The 23145-nt window shown below is 46.0% G+C and overlaps 1 protein-coding gene across 2 annotated transcripts in view; it reads left to right on the top strand.

Moving 5' to 3' along the window:
• Positions 1 to 23145, top strand: part of ptprn2 (protein tyrosine phosphatase receptor type N2) — a 761696-nt gene that overhangs the window by 343535 nt on the left and 395016 nt on the right. For both annotated transcript variants that reach the window (XM_033044535.1, XM_033044525.1), the window contains exon 11: positions 22352 to 22431. In XM_033044535.1, coding sequence (XP_032900426.1) covers positions 22352 to 22431 — 80 coding nt within the window. The remainder of the gene's footprint in view (positions 1 to 22351; positions 22432 to 23145) is intronic.

The following is a 23145-nucleotide window of genomic DNA, read 5'->3' as shown; positions in this document are numbered from 1 at the left end:
TAATTTAAAAATGCCAAGCCCAATTAGGACCTTGTGGGTTTGAAAGCGTATATTGTCGACAGTCAGAATCTTTTCCGCAGGAAAATAATAATCAAATATGAGAGGGCAGAACTTTAAGGTACCTATTTCTCTGCACCTCAGTACACGTGACAATAAAGTATCATTGAATCATAGACTCAATGAATCACAGAGATGAGAGCGCAAAGTTTAAAGGAGGTGTGCGGGACAAGTTATTTTGTACACAGAGGGTGGTGAGTGCCTGGAACGTGCCGCAGGGGATGATGATTCAAGCAGATTAGTAAGTATGCAGATGATACTAAGATAGGTGGGGTTGTGGATAATGAAGTAGATTTTCAAAGTCTACAGAGAGATTTATGCCAGTTGGAAGAGTGGTCTGAAAGATGGCAGATGGAGTTTAATGCTGATAAGTGTGAGGTGCTACATCTTGGCAGGACAAATCAAAATAGGACGTACATGGTAAATGGTAGGGAATTGAAGAATGCAGGTGAACAGAGGGATCTGGGAATAACTGTGCACAGTTCCCTGAAAATGGAATCTCATGTAGATAGGGTGGTAAAGAAAGCTTTTGGTCTGCTGGCCTTTATAAATCAGAGCATTGAGTATAGAAGTTGGGATGTAATGTTAAAATTGTACAAGGCATTGGTGAGGCCAATTCTGGAGTATGGGGTACAATTTTGGTCGCCTAATTATAGGAAGGATGTCAACAAAATAGAGAGAGTACAGAGGAGATTTACTAGAATGTTGCCTGGGTTTCAGCAACTAAGTTACAGAGAGAGGTTGAACAAGTTAGGGCTTTATTCTTTGGAGCGCAGAAGGTTAAGGGGGGACTTGATAGAGGTCTTTAAAATGATGAGAGGGATAGACAGAGTTGACGTGAATAAGCTTTTCCCACTGAGAGTAGGGAAGATTCAAACAAGGGGAAATGACTTGAGAATTAAGGGACAGAAGTTTCGGGGTAACATGAGGGGGAACTTCTTTACTCAGAGAGTGGTGGCTGTGTGGAATGAGCTTCCAGTGAAGGTGGTGGAGGCAGGTTCGTTTTTATCATTTAAAAATAAATTGGATAGTTATATGGATGGGAAAGGAATGGAGGGTTATGGTCTGAGCGCAGGTATATGGGACTAGGGGAGAATACGTGTTCGTCACGGACTAGAAGGGTCGAGATGGCCTGTTTCCGTGCTGTAATTGTTATATGGTTATTATATATGGTTATATGACAGTGGCATTCAAAACACTTTTGGATAGGTATAAGATATGCAGGGACTGGAACGATATGGATTATATGCAGGTAGATGGTGGCCTTGGCATCATGTGTGGGGAAAGAACTGCAGATGCTGGTTTAAATCGAAGGTAGACACAAAATGCTGGAGTAACTCAGCGGGACAGGTAACATCTTTGGAGGGAAAGAACGGGTGTTTCTGGTCAAGACCCTTCTTCAGACTTGGCATCAAGGTTGGCACAGACATTGTGGGCCGAAGGGCACGTCCTATGTTGTTCAGTTGTTGGACAGGATGGTGGTGGAGACATGGAAGGATTTGGTTGGGAAATCCGGACATTGGGTTTCTTACAGCATTAATAACAACACCGTTCAGACATTGCGATAGGCATCGAGTACACTGAAGAAAGAAATAATTGCTCACAAGTCAACAAAGTTAAAAAGATGGCGGAAACCTGGTGACTGAAATGTTGATCACGGCAGACCAGGCAAGCCCTTCATTATGTTGACCAAAATCTATTCCAATGTCAAATTTATAGAATCGCCATCTGGTCGCACTGCTCTTTATGGACCCAGTTCCGACATTACAACTCCTACATTGGGAACTCCGGTGTAGGAAGGAACTGCAGATGCTGGTTCCCACTGAAGATAGACGCAAAATGCTGGAGGAACTCAACGGGTCAGGCAGCATCTCTGGACAAAAGGAACAGGTGATGTTTCAGTTCGAGACCCCGAAGAAGGGTCTCAACCCAAGACACCACCTATTCCTTTCCTCCAGGGATGCTGCCTGACCTGTTGAGTTCCTCCAGAATTTTACGCCAACCTTCAGTGGATACTCGTGTTGTCTTGCATCAAGGTACTTCTTTTATGAAAGCAAAATAAAAGCATTGCATGATAAGTTACCCTATATTTTCTTTTTAGGATTGACTAAATTGTGTTTTTCTTACCTTTTTTTTTGCATTTGAAGCTTTTAATGTTGTAGCGAAGGTAACATAATTGGTGCATTTGAGTCTCTTGTACATTCAACCTTTTATTTCAAGGGATGATCTGACAAAGCAAATCTATAATTCTGGATGGTATTAGTCACCGTGATCACCATGCAGCTTTTGCAAAAAATCTTTGCATGCATTGATTTTTTTTCTCTCAACATCAGATCTTGTAGTAAATGGTGATTGACATTTGTTACTGGCATTTTGTTTTATTCATACTTGCCCACAAACTCTCGACGTAGAAGCCAACTGTTTTTCTTGGCTTCTGATAATTAGCGATCTTGCCACACAGCAAAAACCTCCACTTTGCACAATCAACTCCATTTATTTTCAGCTTCTTCAAACAGTTACTGCCTCATTACTCTCAACACCTTTCAACTGCTCTGGCATCACAACTGTAACTGGAATTCCAGCTGCTTTCTGTAAATTGATTGATTGGTAGAGTGAATATGGCACCGTCAGTCTCATTGTCTTTCCTTCGTACACCGAAACGTCATTCAGCCCATTGAGCAAATGCTGGCTCACAGAGCACCCTATCAATCTCATCCCACACACCCAACATCCACATAGCCCCCCCCCCCCCCCCCCATCCCCGATTCTCATTGGGCGGCACCGTGGCGCAGTAGTAGAATTGCTGCCTTGCAGTTCGGGAGTTCGATCCTGACTACGGGTACTGTCTGTACGGAGTTTGTACGTTCTCCCCGTGATGGTGAGGGGTTTTTCCAGAGGCTCCGGTTTCCTCCCACAATCTAGACGTGCACGTTTGTAGGTTGATTGGTTTCGGTAAAAATTGTAAATGGTCCTTAGTATGTGGGATAGAACAAGTGTACAGGGATTGCTGGTTTGCGCTGACTCGGTGGGCCGCAGGGCCTGTTTCTGCGCTGCATCTCTAAACTAAACTAAATCTACAAGGACAATTTAGAACAGTCAGTTAAACGACCAACAAAATGTAGTAACTAAGATTTAATTGGAATTGTGGAAGATTACTCCCACAAGTGTTTGGAACATTGGAACAGCTTTTTTTTTTAAGCAAAAAGATAAAGAAGTGGATGTAAGATAATTTTTAATGAGGATTGTCAAGATGACACAATGCTGAATTGTCACCTTCCACTAGGGGGTAGGGTTACACTGAAAACGTGCAGAAGCTTGGGGGCACTGATGCTGACAGGTCTGTCCACAGATGTGACTGGGGTCTCTGTCCTGCACAGGGACAACTCTCTTTACATGTGGCACGTGACTGGGTTCCATTTCTCAAACAGAAGTAACAGCGGCGTGCAAAAGTAAGTTGCTTTTCATGAAAAAACCATGCCTCCTTGCAAATAAATAAATAGCGTTATAAAGGTAGTCGTGTTTAAACAGTGACGTTTTGGGATTCCCAAAGTTGTTTGCAGCCTGCAGTGTACATTTGCAGAGTGATTACAGTTGCAATATGAAAATATAACTAGGCATTACAGACCATGAAAGTTCAGTGCTTTCAGTAAGATTTACTAAATTGGCAGACATGGATGGACAGCTTTGCATGTCCTCACCGTTGTTCTGATGCATGTATTCCTTTTTTTAAAAAGCATCAGAAGGTAACCTAAAAGGCAATAAGGGGAGAAAAGATGGGAGAAAAGATGAAATATGCAGGTTAGATAACCAATAATATAAAAGAGGATAGCAAAAGTTTCTTCAGATATATAAAGAGTAAAGGGCCTGACCCACTTAAGCTATTTTTAGGCGACTGCCGGCGACTGTCATGGTCGTAGCAGGTCGTCGAAAACACGGCGACTGGACCCCCATTTGACATAAAATTTGAAACAGAATCATTACTTTAACAACAAAAAAAAACGAAGTCGGCACCGGCGACAACCTACGTCACCAGGCGACAACCTGGCGACTGGGAAAATGTTTCAACATGTTGAAAATCCAGTGGCGACCAGAAGACGCTACGACTCTTTGGGCGACTGAGGAGACGACTCACGACCATACATGCGACACCCCGGCGACCATGTGGCGACAGCCTAATAATAATAATAATGGATGGGATTTATATAGCGCCTTTCTAATACTCAAGGCGCTTTACATCACATTATTCATTCACTCCTCAGTCACACTCGGTGGTGGTAAGCTACTTCTGTAGCCACAGCTGCCCTGGGGCAGACTGACGGAAGCGTGGCTGTCATTCTGCGCCTACGGCCCCTCCGACCACCACCAATCACTCACACACATTCACACACAGGCAAAGGTGGGTGAAGTGTCTTGCCCAAGGACACAACGACAGTATGCACTCCAAGCGGGATTCGAACCGGCCACCTTCCGGTCGCCAGCCGAACACTTAGCCCATTGTGCCATCTGTCGTCCCATTGCGCCATCTGTCTACAGCCTAGTTGCCTGTAGTCGCCTAAAAAATCACCTGTGGGACAGGCCCTTAAAAGAGAGACAAGAGTGGACACTGGACTGCTGGAAAAAGATGTGGAGAAGTAGCAATGGGGAATAATGAAATGGCAGATTTGTTTGTGTCAGTCTTCACAGTGGAAGACACCAGCAACATGCACATCTCTATTTAAACTTTTGTCATCGCCAGCTCCCTCCTCTCTGGTTCCCTGGTCTTCAGGGGATGAACAGGGGACAGGGTTGGCAACTTCTTCCTTACAAGCTGTGGCCCGCTGGGTCTTTCTACATCCATCCGGGTCGTTTTGTGGATCAGGGTGCAGTTGGTGAGACCAGCGTTAAAGCTGCCTAAATTGCCCTTGAGAAACTAGTGGTGAACCACCATTTGAACTTCTGAAGTCCTTCTGGTGAGAGTATTGCCAGCACATGATTTGGGGGTAGCATAACATTTCAATGTGAACTGGTGTGTAGCTGCATTGCATCTTTAGATGCTGCTCACTTTAGTCATAGTGCATCAGTGATGGAGAGAGTGATTGATTAGGATGGTAGACAGGGTTTCTGTCAAGTGGGCTGCTTTGTCTTGGATGAGTGTCTAAACAGTTGTTGCTGCTGCACTCATCAGGAGACTGTAAAAGCCAACTATTGAAAAGGCTTCTAAACTGTCCTCCCTTGCACTGCTCATTTCGAGTAAGAATTGTACTTTCTTCTCCCCTTTATTACCAGAACAATGAAGATGTCTTGAGGCTCATTGTTACCTTAATTACAGCGATCACCCTGTACACTAGCACTATCCGACACACTAGGGACAATTCATAGAAATCAACGAACCTACAAACCTGTACGTCTTTGGAGTGTGGGCGGATACCGGAGCAGCCGGAGAAACCCACGCGGTCACAGGGAGAGCGTACAAACACTGTACAGACATCATCCGCAGTCAGGATTTAACCTGGGTTTCTGACACTGCAAGGCAGCAACCTTACCGCTGCATCACTGTGCAAACCTGTTGGTCACAATAACCGCTTGTCACCTTTGTGGCATAACTGTTACCTGCCACTTAACAGGGCATGACTGACTGTTGTCTATGGGACTTAGGTTCAACTGTTGAGGAATAAGCAATGTGCGATCATTAACAAAAACCATACCCATCTTCCTTCGTACATGTTAAGACACCAACCAGTGTAGTGTTTCTTCTCCTTTGATATCCACTTACCTCATATTGACCAGAAATAAAAGTAGAAAATATTACAAGCGCCTGGCAGTATCCAGAGTTTTCTTTATTTTAATATATACAAAGTTTCCATGATGCTGTGTTTGGTCAAATGTTGCCTTGATGTCAAGTAGATTCACGCTCAACTCAAATCTAGCATGTTGTTGCGGTGTGTTTTGCTTTGAGTGGATTAAAGTCAGAGTCATGCAATGTGGATACAGGTCCCTTGGCGTAAGATGCCCTAATAAGCTATTCCCATTTCCCCACATTTGGCCCATATCACTCTTAAGGGGCTGTCCCACTGCGGCAACCTAATTGGCGAGTTTAGAAGAGTTTAGGAGAGTTTGAAAAAGTGTCGTGTTGAAGTCCTCCTTCAAACTCTTTCGACTATGGTGAAGACTAGCTTCGACTAGCTTCGGGAAAATTGGACACCGAATAGTGGAGAGTGAAGATGACCTCCTTCGATCTCCTTTGACCTCCCTTCGACTATGTCTACAACTACCTTCGACTACCGTCGATTACCTTTGACTACCCTCGATTACCTACGAATAACATGCCGACATACCACGATCTACTTCGACTAAACCTACGAGTAAAAAAAATATTGATTTTTTCCATGGCAACCCTTTTTTACTCGTCGGCATTTTTCAGCATGTTGAGGCCTCGAGTACGCGGGGACTCGAGCAGGAAGGAGAGTTACAAAGACCTCCTAGGACCTTGTGTCGACCATGCTGCGAGTATGAGTTGAGGGCAAACTCTTCTAAACTCGCCAATTGGGTTGCCACAGTGGGACAGCCCCTTTACCCTTTCCTATCTCTAAATTGAAGGGAGACACAAAATGCTGGAGTAACTCAGCGGGACACGCAGCATCTCTGGAGAGAAGGAATGGGTGACGTTTTGGGTCGAGACCCTTCACTGTCCATTTTCCTGTCCAAAAGTCTTTTAACTGCTATTATAGTACCTGCGTCAACTATCTCCTCCGGTAGTTTGTGCCTTATACCTACTACCTTCGGAGTGGATGTAGTTGATCCTCAAGTTCCTATTAAGTCTTTCCCACATGCCCTCTGGTTCTTGAATCACCTACTCTGGATGAAAGACTCTGTGCATTGTAGTTATTACCGGAATAATGAGGTTTAAAGATAAACTAAAAACGCCTTTACCAGTGGAAAAGACTAGTCTTTGGGAAGATACTTTAAAAGCCCCCTTCCAGTTACCGTTCATAGGTTTGGCTGATGATTTGAAGATATGAAGAGTTAAAGGAGTGATGGTTTCAGAAATAATCCAATATACATTGTCCTCTGCTCACACTGTGTAGCAAGATCACAAATGAATTCATGAAGATACTTAGAGTACTTTAGGTGACTATCTCATTATTATGGTGTGACACAAATTTAAATTGCTGATATTAATCCTAACCCTTTAATTCCGCCAAGTAGCAAAATGAAAAACAAGTGTTCTAATGTCCACCTTTTGCAAAGGCGAGTTCCACAATTGAGGAAACGTTTTAGTCGGGACTGTGAGACAATCCAGCAAACCTCAGAAGCTGTTTGTAAAAATAGATATTAATACAACACCTGTGGCCCACTAAAGTGGTTTGCAGCTATTTCAGGACAAAACGCCACCTTCAATAATTGCTGCTTGAATTTCGATGAACCCAGTGACCTGAGCAGTGACACATCCAAGAGGATGTACTCACACAAAGATGAATTGCACCACTGATATTTAAACCTCTTTCAGAAAATGTGGAGATACTCAGTAAGATTATAACATCTGAAGACAACGTATTCTCATTTGGTTCAATTGAGACCCATTGTTACTCAGACCTGCTTCTTAGCCTATCTTTCATCATATATTAGACCATAAAGTGTAGGAGCAGAATTAGGCCTTATTCGGCCTAATTCGGCCTTACTCCGCCATTCAATCATGGCCGACCTATTGATCCCTCTCAACCCCATTCTCCTGCCTTGTCCCCATTATCTTATGAGATTCTATATGTTTTATCTATATCTAACATTTGTTTTGAGGCAATGTTTATCCATATATTGTTCTTTATTTATTTGATGTAAGGGGCAGATGCTGGTCTCAACATGACAGCAGGGTTATTCCTTCACCGAAACAGGGTAATTGTAATGGTGGTACATAGAACTGTTGGGCATTGCAAAAGAATGGCGGAGAAGAAATTGTTCTGCAGAGGGGCAAGGCAGTGGGGGCACAGCAGCAATGTCGCTGACTTACAGTGCCGGAGACCCGGGTTCGATCCTGACTATGGTGCTGTCCATGCAGTTTGCACGTTCTCCCTGTGACTGCGTGGGTTTTCACCGGGTGCTCCAGTTTCCTCCCACACGCCACGAATGTGTGAAGTTGTAGCTTAATTGGATTCTGTAAATTGTCTCTAATGCGTGGGATTGGGCTAGTGTATGGGTGATCGTTCATCGGCACGGACTCGGTGGGCCGAAGGGCCTGTTTCCACGCTGCATCTCCAAAACCGAACCCAATTGTGGGACACAAAATTAACATGCCTTGCCTAAAAGGTAGGTGGGAAATTGGGTGCATTTTACTCCTTGGTAAGTTGCTGTGATCTTAAATCCATTGCCTTAAAACCTTTTGTAATTGTGAAGATCGTGGCAATATTCCTGTATTGCAGTGGAAGGAAATATAATGCAGTGGGTCCTATGCAAAGCAATGGGCTGTGGAAGTAAGAGAGTGTCAGTCATTGAGTCACACAGAGTGGACAGTCTTCCTTCCAGCGTACAGTCTTCTAAGCGATGGTTCAATGGTGTTATGTTAGAGCATGTAAGCCGGGCCTTTGGCCTCTGATTGTGTTACACAGTCAGGCTTGCACAGCTATCGTTTCCCCATAACTCTGCAAATCATTTTTCCTTCAAGCATTTATAAAATTCACTTTTGCAAAAAAACATTTGTATTGACTTGATTGAAAGATAAGCATGGAAGTGGTCCATGGAGTTCATACTGGCCATTGAACACCAGTCCACACGAGTTCTATTGTCACACTATCTCATCCACTCCCTACACACCAGAGGCCAATTAACCTACAAACCTGCATGTCTGTGGAGGGAAACTGTGGGAGCACCCGAGGGAGAAGCATGGGGTCACTGGGAGAATGTGAGACTCCACATAGACAGCACCCGAGGTCTGTGGCGCTGTGAGGCAGCAGCTCCACCAGCCGTGGCACTGTTCCGCCCCTTTTATTGAACTTTTCATCCTCCCTGTTGTCATCTTCCCTTTGCTTGTATTTTAAATATATTATGCTATAGTCTGTGCTCTTGCAGATCTTATTCTTTTAGGTCACATTTAGGTCAACTGAATGACTTTCATTGTTGTGGCTGAATGATGGGTGACCTGTGGAGTCACTCTGACCACTGGAGCCTGAGATGCAGACTCGCTTTATGTGGTGAGCAGTTAAACAGGACCTTAAGCCACAGAAAAAATGTGTGCAGAGATGTTAGAACATGTTGAGCTCTAGTACATTAATTCATTGGAGCTGTGGATGTCCTTGGCTTGCACCAAGCCTATCTGCCCCCCCCCCCCACCCCCACTCCCAACCCCCCCACCCCCCACCCCCTTGCTCATGGCTACTTACTACCTGCAACGGTTTGTTCTGCCTCTCCCCAAGACATTGTGTATTTTTAAAGCGGGAGCTAATAGGTTCTTGATTAGTAAGAGTGTATTGTATTGTATTGTATTCAAATTTATTGTCATTGTCTCAATTAGAGACAACGACATGAATTTTCCTTACAGGCAGTATCATAAAAATAAATAAATAATAAATAATAAAACATATTAAAAAGAAAATTGAATTAAAAAAAGAAAAGCACAAACACAGAAAGTCCACGACACAACATAACACAGTGGCACCAAGGTGAGGAAGGCACCATAGTCCAGCCAGCCTCCCCTCCGATCTTCCCAGATGTTCATCCGTGGTCTGGACCTTCCGAGCACCCGCAGTCGCCGCACCGGGCGGCCCAATGTTCAGGCCCTCACGCCGGGTTGGTGGAACGCCGACGCCGATCCCCGACGGTGCACATCCTCCTCCTCAGCGGCCCGGACCTCCTGATCAGCCGCCTCCCGCAGCCGGAGTCCGCAGCTCCCGAGTCCGCAGGCCGAGCCGGGCGGAGTCGCAGGACCCCGCGTTGTTGATCAGCGCCGCCCGCGTTGGGAGCTCCGCAAACCGCAGCTCCATGATGTCGGTGCAACAGGTCCAGCACTCCGGGCTCCAGACGGCGATCCCCGATAAGGCATCGCCAGCCCCGCGATGTTACAGCGCTGTCCCGCCGCTGCTGGAGCTCTGGTCGATCCCAGCAGGAAAGGCCGCGCCAATCCAGTAGGTAGGCCGCTGGGGGGGTGAGGACGCGCCTCGAATAATAGTCGCGTCCTCTCCAGGAAGCGACCGAAGGACGGTATCCCCCTTACCGTGCCCTCTTCCCCCACATAAAGACATTTTAAAAAACATAAAAAACACACTTTAACATAACTAAAAAAACAAAAAAACAAAAAGATACCGGGCTGAAGGCAGAGGCTGCTGGCACCAGCGCCACCAGTGTCAAAGGTTATGAGGAGAAGGCAGGAGAATGGAGTTGAGAGGGAAGGATAGATCAACCATGATCAAATGGTGGAGCAGACTCGATAGGCCAAATGGCCTAACTTATTACTTGACATGCTTTGTTCTGCCTCTCTTCTCTTCCATCTTTCTTCCCCCCCCCCCCCCCCCCCCCCCCCCCCACCTCGACCTCAACAATCAGTCTGGAGAAGAGTCTTGTTACCTGAAACGTCCCTTATCCATGTTCTCCAGTGATGCTGCCTGACCCACTGAGTTACTCCAGCAATCTGTGCCCTTGACTGAACCAAACTGTGGCTCCTCTACTCAGGAAACCCAGATTCTGTTTATTTGCAATCTTTCTTCTCCTCTTGCTGATCAAGGCTGTCAGTTTGCACAGCTCCCTTCTCGGCGCTCAAAGAAGTAAAACAGGCTTTAATGGAGCTGAGCCCTGGCTTTGCAGCTGGTCTGCACCGGGAAGACTGTTGTAGAAATGTGCAAACTCTGTACATTTTGGTGAAATTGGCAGTTCTTGATTGCATTAATCAGCTTTCCTTTTTCATTTATTCTTTGGATTTGAGCACCTGAATTCTATTTATTAGACATCTCTTTATGGGCCTGAAGTGTTTGTCTACAAATACATCCTTGATCTGTAACAGGAAACGCAACAAAGACAAATGCCATCTGCAGGCATCTGTTGAACAGAGTTCTTCATATTCCTCATGTCTGTTACTGACAAGGGATTGATGCCGGGTGTCCTGTTGTTTGCTATAATGTGGTGACAATTTGGATGGGAGTTGTTGGTAGCACGATTAGCAAGTTTTCAGATGACACCAAAACTGGTGGACAGTGAAGAAAGAAAAATGTAGAAACAAGGTACTGGAGATGCTGAATTACAAAATAATTCACAAAGTGCTGGAGCAACTAATAAATACTAATAATACTAATAAATGTGAAGTCATTCACTTTGGGAAAAAAAATGATAGGGCAAGTTATTTTCTAAATGAGGAGGAGCTGCGTTGTAATGCAACGCAAAGGGATCTAGGGGTATTAGTACATGAATCACTAAAAGTTAGTATGCAGGTGCAGCAAGCAATCAGGAAGGCCAATGGAGTTTTGGCCTTTATTGCGAGGGGGATTGAGTATAAAAACACGGAGGTCTTGTTGCAGCTGTACACAGTATTAGTGAGACCACATTTGGAATACTGTGTACAGTTCTGGGGTCCATACTTAAGAAAGGATGTACTAGCCCTGGAGGCAGTGCAGCGAAGGTTTACAAGATTAATTCCTGCAATGAGGGGATTGACATATGAGGAAAGGTTAAGTAGGCTGGAACTCTACTCTTTGGAGTTTAGAAGAATGAGAGGCGATCTCACTGAAACATATAAGATCGTGAGGGGCCTTGATCGGGTGGATGCACCGAGGATGTTCCCAATGATCGGGGAAACTAGAACTAGGGGACATAGTTGCAGAATAAGGGGGGGCTCTTTTAAAACTGAGATGAGGAAGAACTTCTTCACCCAGAGGGTGGTTAATTTATGGAATTCACTGCCCCAGGGAGCAGTGGAAGCAGAAACGTTAAATATATTTAAGTCTAAAATAGATGGTTTTTTAGCTGCCAAGGGGATAAGGGGCTACGGGGAGAGGGCAGGGATATGGACCTAGGTATGGTTAGTATAGTAAGACCTGAGTGATCTCCTGGACAAGTGTCGATCGCCTGGATTGGGGTCGGAGAGGAATTTCCCGGATTTTTTTCCCGAATTGGACCTGGGTTTTTATCCGTTTTTTTGCCTCCCCCAGGAGATCACGCGGTTCTTGGGGTGGAGAGGGGTGATAGCGGTATAAAGGGGAGGGTAGTGTCTTGTGTTCTGTGTCTTGTGTCTACTGTTTGTGGGTAAGTGTGTCTGTTTAGTGTTCAGCCATGAGCGAATGGCGGTGCGGGCTCGACGGACCTGGTGGTCTACTCTCGCACCTACTTTCTATGTTTCTATGTAACTCAGCTGGTCAGGGAGAACACGGATAGGTGACTTGTGTCTAGTGCGGATCTGCAGATGCTGATTTACACTGAAGATAGATACCAGATGCGGGAGTAACTGACCTGCAGATTTACTCCAACATTTTGTGCTTATTTATAGACAGGGTCCATGTTTTGGACCCGAAACGTCACCTATCCATGTTCTCTAGAGGTGCTGCTTGACCCGTTAAATTACCCCTGCTTTTTTTTGCCTTCCTCAGACTGTGAAGAAAATTGTCTTGGGTTATAATAGGATCTCAATAATCTGACAAAGTGGGTGTTGGAATGTTCAGTACCATTTAACTCAGACGAGGTACAAAGTGATGATGTTGGGATGTCAAACCACGTGAGGATATACACAGTGAATGAAATGCCCCAGTGGGGAGTTGTAGAATGGAGAACAAGTGCATACAACTATACAAGTGCATAGTTCCCTGAAAGTGGTGACACTGGGCAACAGGCAGTTGGCATGCTTGGTGTTATTGGACACAAAGTGTTGAGTACATGACTCGGGACGTCACATTATAGCTGTATAGGATGTTGGTGAGACCGCACCTGTTATATTGTGTGCAGTTCAATGGCCAATGGTTCTTTTATTGCCACTTGTGCAAAGGTACAGTGAAATACATTTTTCACATATAGATCAGCGTGATTAGAGGGCGGCACGGTGACGCAGCGGTAGAGTTGCTGCCTTGCAGCGCCAGAGACCCAGGTTTGATCCCGACTACAAGTGCTGTCTGTACAGAGTTTGTACGTACTCCCCACGACCACGTGGGTTTTTTAAAGAGTTCTTCAGTTTTGGACTCAGTGGGCCGAAGGGCCTGTTTCCGCCTTGTACCTCCAAACTCAATAATTGCTATACTTAAAAATAGTAAGACTAAACGTGAACTTACCAGTTTGAAGTTTGATCTTTATTTTATGAGGAGTTACGTCGAGGGATTACTTGAAGACCCCACCAGCACGCATGCGCGACATTCTTCAAAGCAGCAGTGTGGAATCACAGTAATAGTAATGAAATAAACATAGTAAGATAAGAAGAACTAGGATACCAGTTGACCTTTATAAGAGGGTGGGAGCGGAGGGCACGTAATCCCTCGACATAACTCCTCATAAAATAAAGATCAAACTTCAAACTGGTAAGTTCTCGTTTAATCTTACTATTTTACCTCGGAGTCACGTGAGTGACGAGGTGAAGATTTTATAATTTGTGATTTCATGCCGTGAAACAAATCCATGCTTCACTCACTGCCGAAGTCATCCAAGGCAGGAAGTATGTTATCGTAATTAAACATGAATCAATTTTTAAAAACAATAACGATTTATTTTTTAACAAAGAAAATAATGCTCCCTCGGGCTAAATTATATTGCAGAACTTAAAATTCTTTCTGCAAACACTGCAGGTTTGGTGATCGGCTTATTATAAAATATTTGGAAAGTCTTTTCCATAGACCATCCTGCTGTCGCCAGGATATGGTCCATTGGTACCTCCATATTTCTGGCTGCCGATGTTGTTGCTACCCTGGTGGAGTGAGATTTAAAAATGTCAGTATCCACCCCAGTAGCCCCCAGAACCTGTCTGAGCCATCTTGAGATGGTCTATACTGACACCCGTCCATGAGGCTGTTTGAAGCTAACCCATAATGCCATTTCGCTTCCTCTTAAGGCTAAGATAAAGCAGTAGGTGTGTCATGACACACAAACGGGGGTAAGGTGGGTATGCCTGGAATTCCAAACTCAGTCCTGAAGTTCCCGGTCTACTCTGTCTGACCAACTCCAAGATCCGGAAGGTTATCTTGTCAGTTGATGTTTCCATATTGTCCAATCTTAATTTGTATAGGGACTGGACCCTTTGAGCTGAGACCAAAGCCATCAGCATGACTGTTTTTAGTGTGAGCTGTTCCAGGGACAGGGACATTGCTGGTGACCAACCCCTTAGCAAAGTCAGTACAACACTGACGTCCCAGATCTGGGTGTACCTTGGTCTGGGGGGATGGTGTTATAGATACCCCTCATTAGTTTGGCAACTAGAGGGTGGGATCTTATGGACTGCTGTCCCGGTGCCTGCCATAAATATGCTGACAGAGCACTCCTAGCACTGTTAATTGTGCCGTAACTCAGTCCTTCATCAAAGTGAAGGCAGGATAGGAAATCCAGGACATTGGTAATTGTAGCTGATTTGTATGCTACCCCAGTCCTTGAGCAGTACGCTTCCCACTTCCGAATGCTGGAGAGGTACTGCTTCTTAGTCGATTCTCGGTAGGCCGCCGTGATCATGTTCATGGTCCTGTCTGATAATCCCAGATCCAACAAAGGTCTTTTCAAATTCTACAAGCCAACAGATTTATCCTGTCATGGCATGGATGACTTTCGCCCGTAACAGGATGGACCAAAAGATCTGGTCTTTTGGGAATGGTCATGAGTGGTTCAGAGACCATGTCGAGAACCACAGGGAACCATGGCTGTGTAGGCCAATCTGGTACAGGTGCACAACCTTTTATCCGAAGATCCAAATAACGAAAACCTCCGAATAGCGGCCATTTTTTCGGTCCTTGAAGAAAGGTCCTTGAAAACGTTCACCGAGGGCGGCCCCATTCATAAAAGAGAAGGTGAGGGTATATTGCGCGGGAAGGTTAATAATTGACAATATGCTGCTGCCTGCCCGCTGAGTTAAAAAGTTCCCACGGTAGACTCACGATACACAGTGTATCGTGAGTCTTGCGTGGGAACTTTTTAACTCAGCGCGGAGGCAGCAGCAGATTGTCGCTCCCTTCAGTTTCACCCCACCTACACCCACCCCTCTGCTTCCCGGCCATGTGTGTGACCCCTTCCCTCCCCTCTCCAGCTCCCCGCCCATTGCACCGGCGCGGGGGCTTTGCACTGTCTTCGCGTCAGCGATTCCAGCAGGACCGTGCCAGTCACCGGAGACGTCAGGACCAATTGGACATCGACCACCAGGCCCACCGCAAGCACGGAGATCCCAGAGACCCACAGCCAACAGCAGCCCAGCCCAGCCCCGCTCCAACTACAGAGGAAAACTGCAAACTGGCCGGAGACGTCAGGACCACCAGAAGCCGTTCCCCGGGCTGCGCCCCCTCATCGGGACACCGACCCCCAGGCCCACTGCAAGCACGGAGATCCCAGAGACCCACAGCCAACAGCAGCCCAGCCCAGCCCCGCTCCAACCAAAGATCTTTGGTTCCAACTACAGAGGAACCTGGGTTGCGGATGACGGGGCGCAGCTCGGGGCATCGTAGGGGTCCATTGGGGAGTGGGTTCCTGTTGGTCCTGACGTCTCCGGCCACCTGCCATCCTCCGGGAACTGTACCGCCCTTGCAGGAGAGTGGGGTTGTTTGCAGTTGCAGAGGGAGGGGGCAAGGGCGGTACAGTTCCCAGTCTCAGCTCCAGTCCAGGGGGGTGGCCGGAGATGTCAGGACCAACGGGACACCGACCCCCAGGCCCACTGCAAGCACGGAGATCCCAGAGACCCACAGCCAGCAGCAACTCCAGCCCAGCCCCGCTCCAACTCCAGAGGAACACGTAGGGGAAGAAGCTGATGGTGTGCAAGGTACATCTTGTTCTTGGGGTGGTGGATGAGGGGGCGCAGCTCGGGCTGTGGGCAAACTGCCACTTGTTGCCGTAGCGGCCCATCGGGGAGCGGATTCCTCTGGAGTTGGAGGGGGAGGGGGTATTGTGCTGTTTGATCGCCCCCTGCTATCCCAGGGACAGGGAGACACAGCGGCTTTTTAGACTGGTGTGCAATCACTTCCAAAGTTCTGCCCACACAGTCAGTACACCTCTCCTACACTGCATTTCATACAAACATTTATTCTGCAAGAAAAAACTACATTGAAGACACAAACTCGCGACCGAGTAACTGCCAGGATCGAGGCGCAAACTCGCGACCTAGCTCGGGGATTCAAGAATCCCCGAGCTAGGCCGCCTAAGGGCATGTAGCCCCGCTAGGGTGACATGAGTGCGAGAGGTGATTCAATGCTGCGGGCACATTTACAAATTCAGGAATTCATTCAACACACTGCATTTCATACAGACATTTATTCTGCAAGAAAAAACGACATTGAAGACTCAAACTCGCGACCGAGTAACTGCCGGGATCAAGGCGCAAACTCGCGACCTTGCGGATATGAGCCGAGCGCTCTACCACTGAGCCAGCCATTAAAATCTACGCTAAAAAATTTCCATTCCGAAGACCGACAAATTCTGAATTACGAAAAGTGTCTGGTCCCAAGGCTTTCGGATAAAAGGTTGTGCACCCTACCAAAATACCTGAAGCTGAGTCCATTTGTATTTTGTGTAGGACCCGACTGATGAGGCAGAAGGGGGGAAAGGCATAGAAAAACAATTTTCCCCAATTCAGCGAAAAAGCGTCCATCGTTGCTGCCTCAGGGTCTGGTTCCCAAGCGACATATGTTGGTAACTGGTGATTCAGTCTAGATGCAAAGAGATCGATATCAGGTGTACCATACCGCATTGTAATATCAGCAAATACTTTGTGGTTCAACATCCATTCGGTGTTGTCATTAAATTTTCGTGACCTGGTGTCTGCCACTGTATTGAGCTTACCTGGTAGGTAAGTTGCTGATAGCCAAATATGTCTGTCGACACACCATTGCCAGATTGTGTTGACCAGATCGTCACACGATATCAATTTTATTCCACCCATATGGTTAATATAGGCCACCACTGTGGTATTGTCAATTTGTAGGCGGACATGCAAATGGTGCACAGCCGAACAGTAAGCTTTTCGCCCATAAAACGCACCCAACATTTCTAAGTAATTTATACCCAGTGTCTGTAGTAGTGATGATTCTTGTATGTTCCATCTACCACCAGTACTAGATATAGTGTTAGTTGCTCCCCAGCCCTGAGCATTGGCATCCGTTTGTAATGTATGGGTTACTGATAACGATGGGGCTGGAACTATGCCAAATGTTTTCTCTCCACCATTGTAACTCCGAAATTGCTTTGGCTGATAATTGCATAGGTCGATCAGAATGACCTGCATGTTGTTTTAGCGCTTGCACCTTTGCCCTTTGTAAATTTTGGTAATGCAAAGGTCCAAACTGAGTAGCTGGGAATGCTGCTACTAGTTTCCCAATCACTTTTGCCACCTGTCGAATAGATTAGTAACAATCAATTTGTTGCGGACATGCTTCCACCAAATCTGCTGCTTTGTCCTTTGGCAATGTTACAGACATGTGGACAGAGTTAATTGTGAATCCCAGATAGTCCATAGTTGTGGATGGTGTCAACTTAGATTTATCTGGATGTATGATAAACCCCAGTGTTTCAAACAAATGTTTGGTAGCTAAAACCGCTGATTTAGCTAATTCCAGGGTTTTCCCCACAATCAAAATATCATCAAGATGTGCCATAACAATATGTTTTTTTCCCTTAGTATTGCCAAGGCTGGTTTCAATATCTTGGTAAATAGTCTTGGGGCTGATGTTAAACCATTAGGCAACACTTTATACTGCCATTGTTGCCCCATCCAGTTAAATGTTAGGTATCTACGATGATCCTTATGAATGGGTACTGAATAGTCTGCATCTTTTAAATCGATGCATGCCATGAAGGATCCTCCGGAAACTAATTGTTTGGCAGTAACAAATGTTTCCATTTTTAAATGTATATACTTAACAAAAGTATTCAGTCTAGTTAAGTCAATGATGATGTGACATCCACCATCTTTCTTGGTTTTTGTAAAAATGTTCGATCCAAATTCCAGAGAGTCATGCTCTGTTCTCTCTATAACTCCTTTAGCATGTAACCTCACCAATTCTGCATGTCCTTCGAATTTTTCCCATTGTGAGTGTACAAACTCCCTGTCAGGTACATGTTGAACTGGTGGCATACTTTTTTGGATGAAATCAATTTTGTATCCCTGAATACTTTGTAGTATATATTTGTCAAATGTAATAGTCCTCCATGCTTCCCAAAACAAGTGTAATTTTCCCCCTGTTCGTACAGGACCTACACCTGTTATGTTTTGGAAGGAACCAGACCCACCTACTTCCATGGTTATCGGTGGTATGTTCATTTCTTCGGCCTCTGTTTCTTCACTGGTCGAGGCACCGGAGTGTGGGGTTGGCGCATCTTCCATAAGGGCCGCTCTGGGCCTTGGCCTAAAAAAGACCTTCGTGGTTGATGTGCGGCCCTCATGCTTTCACCAGCACCCTGGTGTTGATGCCTGCTGGTGGATGCATAGGGGTGCTGCCGCCTGGGGTGTGTGGCTTTGCTCATTCCTGCAGCTGCCCTCATAAGCCCAACGGCTTTAGACTCTTCATCCAGTTATTTTACTTGCTTGGACAAGTCTTTTCCAAACAACAGTATCTGTGGCTGTGCAGTTGCAGTTTTGCACAACTGAGGGCAGGTTTGATGGCGTTCTTCCGCAGGCAGTTTATTTCATACTGTGTATTACACAGTAGGGCCAGTGTGTCCTGCTGGTTATCCGTCATTTCGACCCCATCAACGGAACGAGCGTAGGACGTTATGGCTGAAGTCAGAAGTTTTGTGAAGTTTCACCTCCTGGGCCCTTATGCCCAGCCCAATGTACCCCCAGATTTGGCTGTTGACGGCGGGTACATTTAGCGAGATGCAGTTCTCCGGAGGTATATATTTGTCCATTGTTTCATTGACTACCTGTTCCTGCAGAGGGTGGAAGGACAGGTAGTCTATACTGGCCGCCAGTTTGGCCTGTAATGGTTGTACCGCTTGCGATGGTACCGCAAACTTGTTGACCACTCCCAGCAGATCTTCCTGGTCCTGCACCCCCAACACACTGCTGGTATCTTCAGCCACGAACCCCTTTTCCAGGTCAGCCCAGCCCTGGCCCCCAACGCTCCCCTCTGTCGAGAGATATGCGATGGACAGCTCCGAATACGATGCTGTTGTGGGTGTGCGAGCACTTCCATGGCGAGCTTGCTCCATCTCCCGGAGCAAATCTCGCTGGAGCATCTGCTCCATCAACCACTCCATGCGGATAGACGGTCACCTTTGCTGCTCTCGGGCAGCGCGTCCTCCTGACCGGACTCGTCCTAGTCTATCGGCCGGACCGACCTCTGCTTCGCCTTGCCTCCAACCCACTGCGTTGGTTCGAGCTGAGCAGCTTGCGGCGTTGGGCTTGGCTGAGCAGTGTTTGAGTTGGTGACTGTGGACCGCAGGGAATGCGGTTCCCGGTGCCGCAGGAACCTTCCTGGTCCACCACAGCCTTACGGGACGCGACCTTCTTTATTTTCCATCCCTTTTCCATGTTTGCTGAAATACAGAACACAGCAAGGGTTCGAAATAAACAACCTCAGAATAAGATTAACTTACCTGCAGGTCCAGTTTTTAAACTTTGCCGCGGGAGAGCTCTTCCCCCGCCCGTCGCTGTTGCACTGCATGAGACGCTATGTCGCGCATGCGTGCTGGCGGGGTCTTCACGTAGTCACTCACGTGACTTTGAAGTAAAATAATCCCTGAATAAGTACTCCATGCACGGAAACAGCCCACTGAGTCCATATGCAATAGTCGGCAGATTTTGCCACTATTATACCAAAAGGTCAACATGACCACTCCTGGTCACCATGCAATAGGAAGGGGGTCTTGAGGCTGGAAAGGATGCAGGATCCTCTCATAACTTAATGATATATTCCAGATCTCACTGTGTACCTCATTATACTTTTTTCTTTTATCTGCTTTATCTCTGTAACTGCTCACTTTATTTTGCACTGCTTCCTTTCTCTTATTGCACTGCCTGTTGTTCCCATGTATCGATTGAGTATACTCCTATGTAATATAATTTTGCCTGGAGAGCTCGCAAAACAAAGTTTGTAACTGCATTTCACTGCATGCAAATAATAAACCAATCCAATCCAGCAGAAAAAAATCCTCAAGCATGTTTCTTGGATGAGGGACTTGAGTTATAAGGAGCGACAAGAGAGGCTCGGTTTGTTTCTCCTGAAGCTAAGAAGGCTAGGATCTCGACCCGCAATGTCACCCATTCCTTCTCTCCAGAGATGCTGCCTCTCCTGCTGTGTTACTCCAGCTTTTTGTGTCTAACTTCAGTTTAATCCAGCATCTGCAGTTCCTTCCTACACAAATAAAATATTACAGGTGTATATGAGATGGATGGTTGCAGCCTTTCCTCCAGGATGGGGCATCCAAACCTAGAGGGAGTAGGTTTAGGCTGAGAGGTGAAAGGTTAGGGCAAGTTCTTCACACAAAGAGTGCTGCATCATTAGAATAAAATCCCAGAGGAAGTGGTAGAGGTGGTGCAATTATAATGTTTATAAAATATTTGTACAGGTTCGTGGATGGGAAAAGTTAGCAGGGATATGGGTCGAATGCAGGCAAATGGGACTAGCTCAGGAAGGCACAGCGGTCTGTATGGATCAGTTGGGCCGACGGGCCTGTTTGCCTGCAGTTTAACTCGATGATACTACAACTAAAGATTCAGTCTGGAGGGTGCCATTTGTCACATTCGATGAACAGGCCTTAAACTTATGCCTAGCTGTGTTGGACAGAAGAGTAGGATGAAGAGTGGGAGTGGAAAGGAGAGTTAAAAGGAAAGGCAACTCCAAAAGGCACCTTGAGGGACCAAAGGGCATGTTTCCGCGCTTTCTAATTCTGGCTAAGCATGCATTCCTCTCATTGAAAATCAAGCACAAGGTGTAAAATATGTAGGAAGGAACTGCAGATGCTGTTTTACACCGAAGATAGACATAAAATGCTGGAGCAACTTAACGGGACAGCCAGCATCTCTGGAGAGAAGGAAAGGGTGACTTTTCGGGTCAAGACCCGACTTCAGACTGAGAGTCACGGGGGTAGGGAAACTAGAGATATGGAAGGGTAAGGTGCAAAAACGACAGATCAAAGGACTGAAAATGACAAATGCTCAAGGAAATGTAGAATGGTTCATTGTTGGCTGAGGGAAGGTGACAATAGTAACATTAATCAGGAGGACAATGAAACTAGTCAGAGATCTAGGGTGGGGGATGGATGGGGAGATAGCGAAAGCAAGGGCTACTTGAAGTTAGATACATCATTATTCAAACTGCTGTGTTGTAAATTTGAGGTGATGTTCCTTCAATTTGTGTTTGACCTTACCCTGACAGTGGAGGAGGCCCAGGACAGAAGGGTCAGTATGGGAATGGGAAGGGTGTTAAAATGTTTAGTAACCGGGAGATCGCGTAGGCCTAATGGGATTGACAGAAGGTGTTCAGCGATACGATCGGCCAGTCTTGTAGCACTAAATTATTTTGAATCAGGGTTGCAGGACTTGCTGTGGTGAGGTGTGAAGTCTGGGATCCATTGGCTGCTCCTAGATATTATTCTTCCAAGGACTTGCCTTTGTGGGAAGTCCCAAAGTACTTTACAGCCCACAGCCGGCTTTTATTGTTTCTGTAGTGAAGTCGGAAATGTAGCAGCTAATTTGTGCACAGGATGCTCCCACAACCCAATTAATCATGACCAAGTAATGCATTCTTTATACGTATTCCTTTAGCCAGAGGGCGGTGAATCTGTGGAATTCATTGCCACAGACGGGTGTGGAGGCCAAACCATTGGGTATATTTAAAGTGGAGATTGATAGGTTCTTGATTAGTAAGAGCTTCAAAGGTTATGGGGAGAAGACAGGAGAATGGGGTTGAGAGGGACAAATGGATCAGCCTGGATTGAATGGCGGAGCAGACTGGATGGGCCGAATGGCCTAATTCTGCTCCTACAGTATGTCTCATGATCTTGTGATATATATGGCAGAACCACTTAAAGTGAACTATTTACAATAGAAATGATGACTGATATGTGGTAATATGTTATTCCAATTATTTTCTCAGAATTAATACAAAGCCTGTATTTATCGTGATCGGCACAGCGAGTTGTTTAAAGTCTGTATCGTGCTCACCACCTACTTAATATCTGCATCACGCCTAGGAGCCCATTCTAAAGTTTGTCATCACTTTTAATTATCTTCCAGTGTGATAGGACCAGCCGTGACCTTCCAAGTTGATGTCAACGGTCAAAACCTGTCAACAGCTGATGTAGTGGACATTGCAGGTAGGAACGTTGCTTTCACTCCTGTATATGAAATCTGTGTGAAGAAGCTGTACTGTGTTATCACTGCACCCCACCCACCTCCCACTACCAAGAGTCAGACACGTGCAAGTAAATTGACATTTAATGGAAGAGACAGTCAAGAGGCCGATGCCACAGATGGGAAATTGAAGTGTAATAGCGGTGAGTCAATTAAGACAGACTTCATTGTTTGTAGAAGGGATGGATTTAAATTACAAGAGGTGGATGTGGCGTAGAATAGTGAAATCTCTCCTCCGTGCGGCATGCTTAGAGGAAAATTAAGAACGGGCTTTGAAGATGATAACATGCAAACAAAAAGGTCACTGAAGGAGAGGTCGTTCAACTCGATGGTAAATGTTGATGGTGGCATTTTAAAGAGCAGCACCTGTCTGGAACTGAAATCTAATGGTCGGGAAGGAATATTTCCCGAGAGATTATCCCTGTCTCTGTGATGGAGCTGGGAGGGGTGGGCTGTAGGGAGCATAGGAGTTGTACTTGCTGTGACATTCTGCACCAATGCTTAACCATGAACAGAAAATGTATGACTCAAAAAGCTGGAGTAACTCAGTGGGTCAGGCAGCATCTCTGGAGAGAAGGAATAGGTGACATTTCGGGTTGGAAAGAAACGTCACCTATTCCTTTTGTCCAGAGATCCTGCTTGACCTGCTGAGTTACTCCAACATTTTGTGTCTACCT

The sequence above is a fragment of the Amblyraja radiata genome, chromosome 2 (assembly GCF_010909765.2).
Source record: "Amblyraja radiata isolate CabotCenter1 chromosome 2, sAmbRad1.1.pri, whole genome shotgun sequence".
Classification (NCBI taxonomy): domain Eukaryota; kingdom Metazoa; phylum Chordata; class Chondrichthyes; order Rajiformes; family Rajidae; genus Amblyraja; species Amblyraja radiata.
The sequence above is the reverse complement of the archived record's forward strand: the minus strand, read 5'-3'. Positions and strand labels throughout refer to the sequence as shown.